A 16442-nucleotide genomic window follows, 5' to 3' on the forward strand; every position below is an offset into this window, starting at 1 on the left:
ACCACCTCCACCATCCAATCCTCATGAGCTAAAATCCAGATATGCCCGCTCACGTTGGCTCCACAAAACCGGAGCCCCTAAAAGCTCCACCCTAATGTCGGTGCCGCCCTTTGGGGTTCAATCACAACAGCAAATAAAATCTTATGTTCTCAAATCAAATTCTTCTAATGCCTCCTGGTGCGGCTATTCGCCACCCCTTCAGCATTCCAAATTAGGAACTGGCTTGACATGAGGAAACAAATCAGGAAACCCTCGCCATCTTCACTGGTGCTTCAATCGCGGGCTGTCGATCCCCATTGCCGGCGATCTTTCTTCTCGAGTTCCCATTGCTGGCAACCGAACTTTGTTGCTTCTCACTCGTAATCCTCGCTTCATGTATAATACGGGCATCCGCCGAGGTATCATCCTCCAGCATCTCAAACCTGTTGCTATGGATTGCCAGGCCTGAATATGTCTCCATATCATCAACCCGGCTCCCTCTATAGGTGGGTGAGAGAGATCTCGTTCTGCTCGGTGTCTCCTCCCCATCATCGGTCTCAAATTCCGAGCTCCCCTGCTCTGACATGGCTCTTTCTTTGTTTTCCTCTAGTCTAGTCTCCTCAACCTTCTATTCTCTCTGCATCGTTCCCTGCTAGCTGGGCTCCTTCTCTTTTTCTTCTTGCCCTTACCCGTCAGGTTTCCGTCTGTCAAGGCTGAGTTATGGACTAGAACCGGGTCCCTTATTTGTAAACTACCACGAGGGATATAGTCTATCCTACCTGAAACAATCTGGGCCCTTACCCTCTGGAGCTCCTTCTCCGCATCCTCAAATCTCGTGACCTGCATACCCTTATCCTTACTCTGGCCGGTCGTGACCTGCTTACCCTTATCCTTACTCTGCCCGATCTCGGACGTGAGAATGCCATTCTTGCCCACTTGGGTCCAGTGTGACGAGGATTTCGTGTGTGTATCTGGCTGCTTTCCCCGGGGCTGTCCCCCCTGCACTCTTCCACTCTCTAGTATCCCCCCCGTCCTCATACTGTCTTTGTCTCTGCTGCGCCTGCCTGGAGAAGTCTTTCTTGTGTGGTGCCAACCTTTTCCCATAGGTATAACAATGATCCTCCGAGTGCCCCACATGCTTGCAAGCTGGGCAGTACATCGGGATCGGGTCCCACTTAACCTGCAAAACAACATCCTTTCAATTTGAAATTAGAGAGGGCCTTGCGAATCAAGTGGGGGGCGGGGATGGAGTGTGAGAATTTTACAATCAAGGCGAGTCCCATGCGACCTGCAAGTTCTATGTTATCAGATTCGGGAATTAAAATGTCACACCCCAACCCTTATGACTTATGCTATTACTATAAATAAATTCAACACATATTATATAATTTCAAAAATCAACATTTATCAAGTACATATTTCAAAACATTCTAAAACCGTAGTGGAACCCTCTCACCACTCTATATACTACACATTTATTTATATGCAAAAATGATGAGGAGGAGAAGGTTGTCAAAACGTGTCAGCCGCCGACCCTGATAACATGTGGAGTTCCTATGACCCATATCAATTAAAAACTTCACTGATATCTTATTCCTGAAAAATATTAGTGGTTTATATGAGCCACAACTCAGTGTATATAAACCTTACCTTTAATTCCACATGCCAGATATCAAACATACTCTTTAACCAATATATACAACAATAATCAACAAATATTAAAATTAAATCCATATACATATGCACGTGCCACTCTGTTCAATTTATTATTCTGTGACAAATCAAGCCTGACATCTGCCCAGGATTCCATTGTATCTGACCCGAAGGTCTCATTGCCATTGTACATATATATATAACCCGAAGGTCCATTGCCATTGTATATATGACCCATAGGTCTCATTGCCATTGCCATTGTATATATGACCCATAGGTCTCATTGCCATTGTATACATATATATAACCCGAAGGTCCATTGCCATTGTATATATGGCTCGTAGCTCCATTGCTATTGTATATGACCCGTAGGTCCATTGCCATTGATATCAGACTCTGGGCAAGACTGTCACAGATCCTATTTAATCCAATGATTCAAATAATTCCAAAGCCATGTGCAAACATATCAATTGCATCTTTCTATCATATAAAATATATCAATTGCACCAATCACATATCCATACCACATTCCACCATCTAAATCAAATAACACATAATTATATCAGAGTCACATCATATAATCAAATTATTCACTTTATTTAATACCTAGCAAAGAAGCACATAAAACATGTAAAATTAAAAGTGTGATTTATACACACCTGATTATGATAGACTAATTAACTGAACCTCTGATCTCGTCTAATGATTTCCAATCTCGTCAAGCCATCTTCATTTTCTTTTCTTTGCCAAACTCGTTTCTTTCGCTCCCTTCACCATCTTTTTCTTCCTCTTCGTGTCTAATATTCCTCTTATATTTATTATCATTTTTTTCTTTTAATATTACCATCCATAATATAACTTATTCATCCTTACCTATGCACTATACACGTCAATTGCATGAGACGTGCCATCTCCTATCTTTTTCTTTACACGTGTCCTAATTCCAATTCATATATATGAACTTGAAAAAGTGTCCTATTACACAACTTAGTTAATATATATATTTTATAAATAAAATAAACTGCACATAGGTATAAATGCATATCCTATTAAAATATTTGACAAAACTCCCGGACATATTGCAACATAAGTATGAATATTCATTACCTTTTTAAATTAAAATACACATATATATTTTACATGTACTTAGTTTAACTATATTAAATTTATCAAACAAATATTTGTTTCTATCGCATATAAATGTTATGTCATGTTAATGACAGTATAATATATAAAAATATAAAATAAAATACTAATACTTTGGTCAAGGATGTTCCAATTAATATTTATTATACAACTAATAATATAAATATGTAAAGATAAATAAAAATATGTCATTATGCAAAATGATGCATGTTTCGGGTTAGGGATGTCACAACTCTTCCCCTCTTTAAGAATTTTGTCCGCAAAATTCATTTCCCTCTTAGCTAACATACCCAAAGAAATTGCTAAGCCGTAAACACATGTGAATAGTTCTTTCTCATCTTTTCCTCGGTTTCCCAAGTCGCCTCTTCGACTCCATGAGTTTTCCAAATAACTTTTACCATTGGAATATCTTTTCATTGCAATTGTTTCAGCTGGCAGTGCACTATATTGACAGGCTCTTCTATATAACTCAAACTTTTAGAATCTTATAGAACATGTGAAGGATCAGATCGATAACATCGAAGTGTTATCGAAGCATACTGACATGGAAAATATTATGAATCTGTGCAAAATCTGGAGGTAATGTCAACCAGAACGTCGGTGGTCCAATTCTTCCAATAGTCTCATATGGCCTAATATAACGAGGACTCAACTTACCTTTTTGTTCGAATCGCATGACTCATTTCTGAGGTGAACCTCACAAAATTTTTTTATCAATACTGAGATAGTAAATCGCGGATCTCTGTCAATATATAAGATACTAGAATACCATATAAGCGTTCCTACAGATAATGATGTCAAATCTTCAAAGCAAAATAATATCGCTAATAACAAATTTTGAACAGAATAAGAAACTTCCTGTACTTGCGATTGTTATGACGCATAAGCAAATAAACCTTTCATTAAGTCAAAAGATAACCATATCCATGTTTCAGCGCATCACTATAAATAACATAATATCTTGTACCTGCGGAGATAACCAAAATAGATGACATATTCAAACGATGCTTCCACTCATTAAAACTCTTTTGATATGCTTCACTCCATATAAAAGAAGAATTTTGTCGTACTAACTTCATTATTAATTGAATAATAATCGAGAAACATTTCCGGTTGAAAACCAGTTCAATCTCTTGTAGATCCACTTCTTTTCCACGACCTGACACCATGTGTCCCAACAATACCACATGTTCTAGCAAAAACTCATCTTTACTCAACTTAGCATAGAGTTGTTCATCTCGCCGAACTTGAAATACTAACTGCAAGTGATTAACATGTCCATCTGTACTTCATGAATATGATAGTAAATCAATAGAAATAATCACTAACAGATCCTAGAATAGTTGAGAGAATTTGTTCATCAATGCCATAAATAATTGTAGATGCAATAGTTTATTCGAAAGGCATAACCAAAACTCATAATGGTCGTACTGAGTTCAAAATGGTGTCTCTGCAATATTCTCTTTAGCTATCATCAACTGATGAGATCTTGATCGAAAATCAGTACTCGAAAACAGTTGCATACCTTGAAATTGATCAAATAAATCTTCTATTCTCGGTAATAGATATTTATTCTTCATTGTCACTCGATTCGACTTCCAATAGTATATATAATGTCGCAGTGTATCATCTTTCTTCTTCAAAAATAATATTGGTGCTCTTCAAGGTAAAACATTAACTCATACATATCTCTGACAACTCTCGTAACTGTTTCTTCAACTCTTGTAACTCTAATGAAGACGGTTGATAAATAAAAATAAAAATAAATGCAGTGCTCAATAGAGAAATGTGTCTCCCGATAAGGTGAAAATCCAGATAAATTTGCACTTCCAATAAATCACAAAGCCGATCTGGATAATATAAGAAAACCTGGAACAATATATTGATTACCGTAAAATATCACTCGATCCCGTCACGATGATTATATTGCCATTTTGTTTACCTTACAAGCTACCTTCGTTCGATGAAGTAAAAACCAATCTATACCCATAATAATATCAAAACTTGTGTATGAATAAGAGAATCAATATCCACTGGCAGTTCAATCGAATTAACTCACAATACGTTCTTTAGAAAACCGTGTATATTGAAATAATGTCAGCTCATAATCAACAAACATAAAACCTTCTCTGCTTCTTATCACAATACACTTATTTGCATATATTTAGCATTGAGTTCTCTAGAAAAATTGTCTGAACTGAATACCAGAATACCAGAGGTTGTATCATAGCTTGCAGGACTGTTTCCCACCAAGAGTAAGTATAGCTTCAAAGAAGAGATATCGTATAATCAAAACCTTCTTCTGACATATAACTCATATGATTGCACACCAGTTCTATCACTTTTAACTATATCTCAGCCTCAGTCAGATTAGTCCCATAAAATCAACAACTTCTACTCGAGCTCTATAAATTTTCTACCTCTTTACCTCATCACTGGTCCATGCGCTCTTTGTCTAAAAGCCTAGATATTTACTGGAAATCTCCATATGATGCAGCATGTATATGAGATGTTTCTACAATTAATTGACGACGCAGGGCGGCTGACCCTTCTCTCCTCGTTGTCACATGTTCATGATAATTGAAATGAAAATTAAACTTCTAACCATAATGTATCATACGATATTCATATATGCCATGTCCCAGCGGGATTCTATCCCCGCTCTGATACCACCTAAACTGTCACACTCCAACCCTTATGACTTATGCACTTACTATAAATAAATTCAACACATATTATATAATTTCAAAAATCAACATTTATCAAGTACATATTTCAAAACATTCTAAAACCGTAGTGGGACCCTCTCACCACTCTATATACTACACATTTATTTATATGCAAAAATGATGAGGAGGAGAAGGTTGTCAAAACGTGTCAGCCGCCGACCCTGATAACATGTGGAGTTCCTATGACCCATATCAATCAAAAACTTCACTGATATCTTATTCTTGAAAAATATTAGTGGTTTATATGAGCCACAACTCAGTGTATATAAACCTTACCTTTAATTCCACATTCCAGATATCAAACATACTCTTTAACCAATATATACAACAATAATCAACAAATATTAAAATTAAATCCATATACATATGCACGTGCCACTCTGTTCAGTTTATTATTCTATGACAAATCAAGCCTGACATCTGCTTGGGATTCCATTGTATCTGACCCGAAGGTCTCATTGCCATTGTACATATATATATGACCCGAAGGTCCATTGCCATTGTATATATGACCCGTAGGTCTCATTGCCATTGTATACATATATATAACCCGAAGGTCTATTGCCATTGTAAATATGACCCGTAGGTCCATTGACATTGTATATGATCCGTAGGTCCATTGCCATTGATATCAGACCCAGGGCAAGACTGTCACAGATCCCATTTAATCCAATGATTCAAATAATTCTAAAGTCATGTGCAAACATATCAATTGCATCTTTCTATCATATAAAATATATCAATTGCACCAATCACATATCCATACCATATTCCACCATCTATATCAAATAACACATAATTATATCAGAGTCACATCATATAATCAAATTATTCACTTTATTTAACACCAAGCAAAGAAGCACATAAAACATGTAAAATTAAAAGTGTTCTTTATACACACCTGATTACGATAAACTAATTAACTGAACCTTTGATCTCGTCTAATGATTTCCAATCTCGTCAACCCATCTTCATTTTCTTTTCTTTGCCAAACTCGTTTCTTTCGCTCCCTTCACCATCTTTTTCTCCCTCTTGGTGTCTAATATTCCTCTTATATTTATTATCATTTTTTTCTTTTAATATTACCATCCATAATATAACTTATTCATCCTTACCTATACACTACACTCGTCAATTGCATGAGACGTGCCATCTCCTATCTTTTTCTTTACACGTGTCCTAATTCCAATTCATATATATCAACTTGTAAAAGTGTCCTATTACATAACTTAGTTAATATATATATTTTATAAATAAAATAAACTGCACATAGGTATTAATGCATATCCTATTAAAATATTTGACAAAAGTCCCGGACATATTGCAACATAAGTATGCATATTCATTACCTTTTTAAATTAAAATACACATATATATTTTACATGTACTTAGTTTAACTATATTAAATTTATCAAACAAATATTTGTTTCTATCGCATATAAATGTTATTTCATGTTAATGACAGAATAATATATAAAAATATAAAATAAAATACTAATACTTTGGTCAAGAATGTTCCAATTAATATTTATTATACAACTAATAATATAAATATGTAAAGAAAAATAAAAATATGTCATTATGCAAAATGATGCATGTTTCGGGTTAGGGATGTCACATAAAAGGCAAGGAATACCATCTTCAATGCTCACGCAGCCGCGCTGCTGAAGTCGGGAGGCATCTAGGACCCTCGGCCCGTTAAGGTTTAGATTTTTCTTTAGCATATCAGCCATCGTAACTGAAGGTCTCTCCCCTACTTGTCGAGGCTGGGTCCAGGAAGAGACAAGTTGTCGGGGCTGGTTGGCTTGGGTAGGTTCGGTCATCAAAATATTATGGAATGCGGAAAAATCTTTCTTGTTAAGCAAATCAGCCATCGTTGCATGATTCCGAGGCTTGGTAGCTGGAGTAGGCTCGGTCATCAAGGTATCAGAGGATGCGGATAGATCGCCAGTTCTCGGTTTTGGGAAAGACAAGGCTAGAGGTTGGGATTTGAAGGTGATAGGGTAAGGTTTAGAAGTGTCTAGGTTGGCTGAGCGTCTAGCTTGGAGAGAAAAGGGTAAGAGTCGTGTTTTATAAGAGGAGGTACGGGAGATATGAAAAGAAACCGTGTTTGTGGGAATTTTTCTGGAAAGGTTGAGGTCATTGTTATCAGAGTGGGAGAAGGATTGAAGGATATGAATTAAGGTTTATGAGTCAAGTTGAAGGGATATGGGTCCATCAAGGGCCAACTTCGAACCAGCTTGTAAACCCGGGATACGATATTGATCATCTTGTCCAACGGTTTTTTTTATCATTCTCATTCATATCATCCAACGGTTCGATCCGGAGTGATTGTGATTCAGCGCGGTCAGCTTTTTCCGTTCAGCCATGTTTCGATCAAACAAGTTTATCAAGTTTGAAATACAATCAGTAGAAACAGAAAAATCAGCTGTGGGAATAAGGCCTGCCGCCTCCTCCTCCTCCTCCCTGCCAGCCACTAACGTCGGGAGAGCCACACCCTCGCCTCCACTCCTAACCGAAGCTTCTTCCTCACTTCGACCTCGGAAAGCATCTCCTCCGAACTCGTTCCAGCAACACCTCTGTCGTCTCCCTCATGGGGATCAGCCATCCCCAACTTGCAGCCCAAGGAACCCGAAACCCTAGCCGCCAATTATAGAACCATCTTGCTGCACAAGTAAGTGCAAACCCTAGCTTCCAAACCCTACCCGCCGAGATACCTTCAACTCCGGCAACCCCCAACAGCCTTGAACTCGACCACTAAGAAGACCGAAAATGATCGGACAAATCAGTTCCGGCCGAAGACCTATACGGAAAAATAAAACCTACCGAAAACCCTAAAGTGCACCGCCACCCACAGCCACCAACACAGGCTGCCGCCGGCCAAACCCACCGGCCACCCAACTCCACAGACAACCACCACCAAGGTTAAGCCGTGAACTCGCCGGAAAAACCGACCAGCCACTGGAAAACGACGCAGCATACATCAGAACTCAAAAAGACGCTGCTGGACTCAAAAACGACGACCAAAAAGAAAACTAAAATGGTAGAAAGCAAGAAAAAGACACGAGGAATCCAATGAAACAAACTGGAACGAATTCCGACGGGTAAAACTCAAGATATTGGCGATTTCTGCATGACAGAAAACGAAAACCTAGAGAGAGCTAATGCCAAAATCATGTTACATGTCTATTAATTGCATATTTTATACATTTTGGTATTTTGACGTATTTTGTGAGAAACGTGCATATTTGAGCCGAAAAAGGGAGTCAAAATGCAAAGTCTGGAAATCTGGAGTTCAAATAGGGACTGGCGACCGCCGGCGCCAGTGAAGTGTAGTGGCCTGGCTCGGAAATTCAAGCTTGAAAAGGAGTCTCATCCGGCGACCGCCGGAGGACGTGCGGCGGCCCGCCGCCGAAGAGGCAGAGACTCTGGACTACCGTGCAACAGCTGCCGGAGGATACACGGCGGCCCACTGTGAAAAGCGGCGAATCCGAATTGACCTAGATTTGGGCCCAAGATTTACCATATTTTGAAGATCTTTTCCTTCTATGATGAGGAATGACTTCACCCTATAAATAGGACCTCAAGCTTCATCAAATCAGAGCTTCTTTTTGCAACATAAATTTCAGAGATTAAAAGCTAGAGTACTTCATTGTGCAAGGAGTTGAAAAAGGATTCAAGAACATCAAGAATGGCAAGGATTCAACCTACGGGTTTTATTTGCTTTAGTTTTATGTTCCAATTGTTTTCCCTTCAATATATGTGTTTAGATTATTGCATTATGTGTAACTAAACTCATAGGATTCTAGGGATGTGTTACTAACGACTTTGGTTATACAATTCTGTTTTCTATTTAATATCAGTTTTGTTTTTACTTTGTTTCTTCCCTAAGTTATTTTTGACGCTTCACGTCAGAGTGACACATTATGTGTTGATCCAACATAACTTGCTTCATAACTGTGACAGAGTTCTAGCGAGTTAGGTCCACTTAGTAGACACTACAATTAGCTTCCTTTAAAACGGCACTGTTAATTGAGAGTGAAGACTTTTCAAGGGTCTTAGGAGCTTTTCGGAGTTACGTGTTAGGATTGACAACCCTAATATTAGTAATCAACGTTTGCATCGCATGAGCATAAGCTAGGTGACTTGTTCTATCAAAGTAATAACTGTGCTAGGGTATTGTAGTTTGGAAGGGTCTTAGGAGCTTTTCGGAGTTATGTGTTAGGATTGACAACCCTAATGTTAGTAATCAACATTTGCATCGCATGAGCATAAGCTAGGTGACTCGTTCTATCAAAGTAATAACTGTGCTAGGGTATTGTAGTTTGGAATTTGTATAACCATAACTGTGAACCCAATATATCACGTACGTGAAATATTCTATCGGTTATTGGGTATGGTAGCAAATTTATGACACATCACATAGGAGCAAGTTCTTAGTAAAAAAAGTTCTAGTATTGAAATCAATCAGGCGTTGTGGAGTTAATACATTAATCACGGGTGAATTATTGCAACAAGTGAAACAAAATACATGTCTAAATAAGATATTGTTTAGGTATGAGGATAAGTGGATTTTTCTTATGCATGATGAGTCCAGGTAACACATGAGTGTCAAGTTGAACTCCTGGAGGCATTTCCCAATTAAAAGAGTAGAGCAAATTTGCAACAGCAAGCTCCACATTGGCAAGTCCCATAGACATGCCAGGGCAGATTCTTCTCCCAGCTCCAAATGGAATCGCCCCAAAGTCTTTTCCTTTGACATCCATATCGTTACCAATGAACCTCTCAGGCAAGAATTCATCTGGGTTAAGCTTCCAGTAGTCGGGATCTCTTGCAACTGCCCACACGTTCACATAAACAGTAGTTTTGGGAGGAATTTCATAGCCATCTAGCACACATGCTGCAGTTGTTTCTCTTGCTAAGAGCATCGGAACGGGAGTGTAGAAGCGGAAAGTTTCATTTATGACTGCTTTTAGATAGGCTAGTTTTAGCAGATCATCTTCGTCTACCTTCCCCTTGTCGCCGACGACATTCCTAATTTCTGATTGCACATTCTCCATGATGCGTGGCTCCTTCATCAGTGCAGTCATCACCCAAGCTATTGTTGCTGCACTTGAGTCTGATCCACCAAGGAATAAGTTCTGCATACAGCCAATATATACATGTATATGTCAATGAAAGAGTAATACTACTAATACTCCATACGTTCCATATTCATAATTGATGCATTTCTTTTTCATATTAAAAATTAAAAAATTACTACTCCCTTCGCCTACCAAAACCTGATACTCCACATTTATCACTTTGGGGTGTCCGCCATTTAAAGACATATTTAACTTTTTTCACTTTTTATAAGTGGGCTCCATACTCCACTAAACCAAAATAAATACTCCCTCCGTCCCACGTTACTTGAGTCACTTCTTTTTCGCACTCATTTTGAAAAAATAATAATAAATAGTTAAAGTGAAAGAGAAAATAAAGTAAAAAAGAGAATACTATAGTTAAGACTCTTCTCTACATTATTCTCTCTCTTACACCACCACTTGATACGGTACAAAAAAGAATATGACAAATCTAATTAGTAATAGTAGTTTAAAAAAGGAGCAAGGATGTTACCATCAGCAATGCCTTAACCCGATCCCAATTGGGTTTTCCAGAGTCGAGTTCAAACTTGATTTGCATGCCAAGAATATGGTCCTGGTCGTCCATCTGGGCCCGTCCACGGCCCAGATGGTCGTCGATGAGCTCCTGGTAGAACGCGTCCAGCTTCTCAAACGCGCAATCCAGCCGCTTCGTCAATCCAGACACCCTATCCACCCAACTCAGCGCCGGAAAATAATCCGACACAAAGAAGGCCGTGAGCAGCGTCCCGAGCTCCGTCAGCAGGTCCTCGAATCTCCTCAGCTCCGTCCCTTGCTCCTCGTATCTCTTCCCGAATCCCGTCCTGCATATCAGAGTCGTCGTCAGTCCCATCACCGCCTTGCTCAGGTCGACAGGAGAAGAAGAAGAAGCGCATCGCGCGATCTCCGCCACCATTCGAGCCACTTCCTCTTCGCGCACGCTGCGGAAGGACTGAACCTTTACCGGGCTGAGGAGGTGCACGTTGGCGATCCGCCTCTGCTCTCTCCACTCTGCCCCGTACGGTGCGAACACCATGTCGGCCGCGTTGTAGGAGAGCCTGCGCTGCGCCACTAGTTTCGGGCGGCTGCAGAAGGCGAGGTCTTGGTTGCGGAGGACTTCCTTTGCGAGTTTTGCGGAGGAGATTACGATGGTGGGAGTGGAGCAGAGGTTGAAACGAAGGATGGGGCCGTGGGTGTTGGAGAGTTGGGAGAGATAGGTGTGGAGAAGCGGCGCTCGAGATAGTTGGTGGAGGTTTCCGATCAAGGGAAGGCCTTGTATGAGTGGTGGGAGATTGGATTTTCTTGATTTATTGTTGCGTTTGTGAATAAGGTAGAACAAGATTATGGGGAGAGCTATTGAGATTAAGAGGAGCATCATTGTGTGGTTTTGCAAGGAAGAGGTTATGATTTTTGATTCCGAAGACAGATATATATACAGACAAAAGAATTAATTTTTTATAGTGGAGTATCTAAGATGGATATGAATGTGTTTTATGTTTTTTGCACTGCATCATTATATTATGTTAGCTATATAATTGAATTGAAATTTAAATTCATCTGGTGCAAGTTGCCAATATCATAGAGAGTTGTTGCAATAATAGTCAAGTCAATCATTGATTCTCTTCTTATCCTAAAGATAAGGACTTTGCGAATGATACAATTTTTATAATAAAATTAATAAAATAAGACAAACCAAAATTAAATTAAAGTAAATTAATTTTATAAAACAGACTAAAATAAAAGAAAATGTGAGTATTATTTAGGGACGGAGGAGAATTACATAAACAAGACTTCTTATTATGTAGAAGTAGTAATTTGATAATTAGGAAAAATTGTACCAGGTGATATATGGAAATTTTGTTATTATCAAACTATATTATTGACAAACGTACACTAGTTATCATATGTTGTACTAGTTCTCAAATATATATAGTGGAAATGTTTTCCATATTCAAATTACTCCCTCCGTCCCGTAATATGAGTTCTATTTAGTCATTGTACAGATTTTAAAAAATGTAAAAAAAAGTGGCTTGAATAAGTTAATAAAATATATATGCATCCCACCTTGGTTTTGGGAATAGGGGCGATGACTCCAATTATGCTGAAGTTGGCTAGGGGAATAGAGAGTTAAAAGGCAAAACCTAAAAATTCAATTAAAAAAAAAGAGTTATAACGGAAATACGAGTTTCTATAATTTTCCTTAAAATTCATGAAAATTAAATAGCTTATGCAGATTTAGGTTAGGAAAAAATGGTCAATGCTCAAAATCCTTTAACTTCTTTTACTTAAATAATCAATTTCATATTTTGCTATCAAATTCATGATAATAGAAGGCCATCGTATCAATTTTTTAAACTAATAGAGAATAAATTCTTAAACTAAAAATATTCCAATAAAGCAGAATTTGCTGATGAGAATGGGAAGGTGGGGGGAGAGTTTAAAAAATAAAAATCAGATTTTTGCATGAGAGACATCTGACGAGAATATCGAAAGAGAAAAGTTACAGTCGCCATAAAAATCGTAAAAGCAATATAAAAAAACGAGAGAGAAGATTAAACAAAATTATTTTAAAGCGAAAAAAATTAGTGATATACAATTGCCAATGGCTCCTGCAGTGGCGTTTACTCTGTCTGTTAGTAACTGAGACATTTCATGCGATTTAAATAAAATTATATTACGTGAATTAAGTAAAGGAAAAATAAAGTAAGAAATAAAAAAGATAGAAAGATGAAAAAAAATAAAAGAAATAACTTTATTATTATGAAATATATACTAAAATAATAAAATGACTCCAAGGGGATCCACCTTAACATAAAGTGGGGCAAATGCCCCTCCTCAAATATTTTTAACATATGCTATTTTGTCAATTTTGCATTTTTTTTAAAAAAATTCTTTATTTTTGTCCCTTCTCAAATTCTCAAATTTCCTTGCATATAATTTTTCCCCTTCTATTTATATTCCTGGATCTGCCCCGTACTCTACTATTATTATAGAAGGAGGAAGTAGTATTTATAATGCTTATGTTTTAATTCAAGTGATACATCAGGAAAACTAAAATAGCGTGATGATCATAAATTATTGTTTAGTTTGAGTCGTCTTGGTACACATCAGTGTGAAAACAAATCAAGTGTATTATTTCATTATTCAATTTTTAATCTATTTTACTAGGAACTTAATATTTCTATTCACAATGCTTCCATTAAAAAATAGTGCATGTTGCGATAAATTCAATAAAATCTGAAAATGCTCTGTTGACTCGGTAATTCATTGCATTAAAGTTAGACCATGTTTGTCATAGATTAAGAAAGCCACCAACTAATCACATTTTAATAAATGTAATTAGTTTTTCTCTTCAATGTTCTTGTTGGAACCGAAATATTCCAAGGATAATCAATTGTAGTATTCAGGTAAAGACGATGTAAAAAGCTATGATGTTTTACTCTATTTTTATTCTCTGTCTCATGATAGAAGGATACATGGGCTTTTATACATAGAAAGAGAAATGCAAACATGCAAATATAATACACGCTCCGTATTTAAAATATAGAAACATTTGAAACATGAGTTTTAATGTACAATTGATAAAGTAAGAGAGATAAAAAGAAAAATAAATAAAATAAGAGAGAAGAAGATAAAAGATAGACAAAGTAAAGTTAGTGGATTGTGGGGTCCATGTCCTAAAATAGAAAGATTCTAAAATTTCTATTTTTAAGGAATTGTCAAAAATGGAAATAGTTACTATTTTTAAAAAACGAAGGGAGTAGTTCTTAGTGATAGTTATAGGGCTTCTTGGTATGATGGAATGCAATGTGATTCCTACTTCCATTCTATTCATTTTTTTGGTGTGATGGAATGAATAAGTGAATGGATGAAAATGCAAATTAAATCCAAAAAAATTGTCATTTTATTTCTATCTTCGTTCTATTCCAACCTACATTCAATTCCATTATACCAAGGATATATTCAGTTCTTAAAGGTAGTAATAGGCCTTCTGTGTAACTCTTTAGCTCTTAATATGACGCTAACCCTCTCTCAACTCCCAAGTGGGCCTCCTCTCTCTAGTGCCTCTCCTCTGAGTAAGTGATGGGCCTGACCCAATTTTGGATTCAACAGTTCCCAATTATTACTCTAACCCAATCATACCCTGTTAAAGAATTTATCCATGACTTTCTAACTACACTAATATATAGTCCATATATAATTGCATTGCTTTAAGAAATATAAAGAAATGTGATTGGAACAGATTAGTGAATTATGAGTTAGCGAAATATAAAACCTACTTACCATTTAGGTTTAAAAAATGAAAGATGACTTTAATTAGGGACGACTCAAAATCGCAAAAATGGACACTTATTAGCTGATGAAAAGATTATTTTTTTACTCCCTCCGTCACACTATGAGTAAGGCGTATTCCTTTTTAGGCCGCCTCACTATAAGCGAGACATTTCCTTTTATGGAAAAAAAACAGCAGCCTATTTCTCTCTAACGTTATCCTCTCTCCTATATTTTATCTCTATTCTTTCTTCATTTAACCACTAAACACCACTACTTAAAAACTTGTGCCCAAATGAAATGTGTCATATGTAATGAGACGGAGGAGAAAGTATTATTTATAATAATATGATTACTTTTAATAAAGATAATTTAAATATTATAATATTGCAAAATTTATAAAATACTAACACAGACAAACTAGAGAAATAAATTAAGCAAATTAATAAACATAAATTGTGACAATTGAAATACGAAATTAGTTCGTGCATAAAGCATATTATGAAAAAGACATGCGTTATAAGCTCAACAAAGTCGTCCAACAGACCTTTGTGAGCTTCTCTATTGAAAATTGTGCTTTATTTTTCATATGAAAAGTTAGAGTTGCAGTCATATCTATACAGTATACGGATGCATTATTTTCTTCACCATCTTTACTCTTTCAAGCACCTAATGGTGGATATACTTATTCTTCACATACAATTGTTGAACAGCTTTCTCAATGTCTTATTTAGATTGATCGCTCGTAGCTCGAACATTCGTGTGTTGTATGTACCAATCCACTTGGTTACATTTGCATTCATTTTTTTTATAGATCTTCTTAATAACTTTGAAGTTCTTAGTTCACTCATTTGTTGATCTTCCTTGTTCAATAGATATAAAACATTTACCTTGGAACTAGTTTGGATGGTGTGAACAATTGCAATCGTACTGATGAAACACAATGCAGATATTAGCGTTATTTCTTCTTGCTCGCCCCAGTAATATAGAGTGTTCCAATTGTTGGAAGTGATAGCAAAGATGATCGAGTCAAAGTGTGCAATGTCAAGTTGTTAAGTCTTGATGATCAGAGTTTGGATGCAATGCTTAGTGCACGAGAGAAACCAATCACCAGCCTCGCACGAGTTGAAGCAGTGCATCAACCGATGGTGACAACTAAGGTGGAGGACCACATTTGTACTTGGAGAGACGTGGTGATCAAAGGAGTAAAGAAGAAGAATAGTTTGCAGAGTTAGTTTTGATTAAGTTATAATCATGCTTTAATCTTGTACTAGTTGAGTTTAGTGCAAGATTCTAGATTGTTCGAATATGGAGTATATGTAAGGAATCTTGTATCCACAAAATTAATGAATGAATGATAGTGACTTCTACATATTTTTAGTATATCTGCATTTATCTTTCTTCTTCATGAATTCCACTGCATGCTTTCATGGTATCAGAGCAGGATCCTTTTGATCCTGTCTCTCCTACCTCCTTAGCCTAGTTGTTTGTTTCTTTTCAAAAAAAAAAATGGCAGAAGCCAATGAAACCATTCCAGTGGCAA

General features: G+C 36.9%; 1 protein-coding gene and 1 long non-coding RNA gene across 2 annotated transcripts; both read right to left on the reverse strand.

Moving 5' to 3' along the window:
* Window positions 1-4742: 4742 nt before the first annotated feature.
* Window positions 4743-6550, reverse strand: LOC125197221. The gene is made up of 2 exons (XR_007172017.1): window positions 6409-6550; window positions 4743-5043 (listed from the first exon to the last, which is right to left on the reverse strand). It is a non-coding gene; the product is annotated as an uncharacterized LOC125197221 (long non-coding RNA).
* A 3414-nt stretch (window positions 6551-9964) lies between these two features.
* Window positions 9965-12013, reverse strand: LOC125193222 (6,7,8-trihydroxycoumarin synthase-like). The gene is made up of 2 exons (XM_048090984.1): window positions 11124-12013; window positions 9965-10648 (listed from the first exon to the last, which is right to left on the reverse strand). Exons 1-2 carry the CDS (start codon window positions 12003-12005, stop codon window positions 10043-10045), a joined length of 1488 nt encoding a protein of 495 aa, XP_047946941.1. The 5' UTR covers window positions 12006-12013; the 3' UTR covers window positions 9965-10042.
* Between the last annotated feature and the right edge of the window lie 4429 nt (window positions 12014-16442).

This window comes from Salvia hispanica, chromosome 6, assembly GCF_023119035.1.
Source record: "Salvia hispanica cultivar TCC Black 2014 chromosome 6, UniMelb_Shisp_WGS_1.0, whole genome shotgun sequence".
Classification (NCBI taxonomy): domain Eukaryota; kingdom Viridiplantae; phylum Streptophyta; class Magnoliopsida; order Lamiales; family Lamiaceae; genus Salvia; species Salvia hispanica.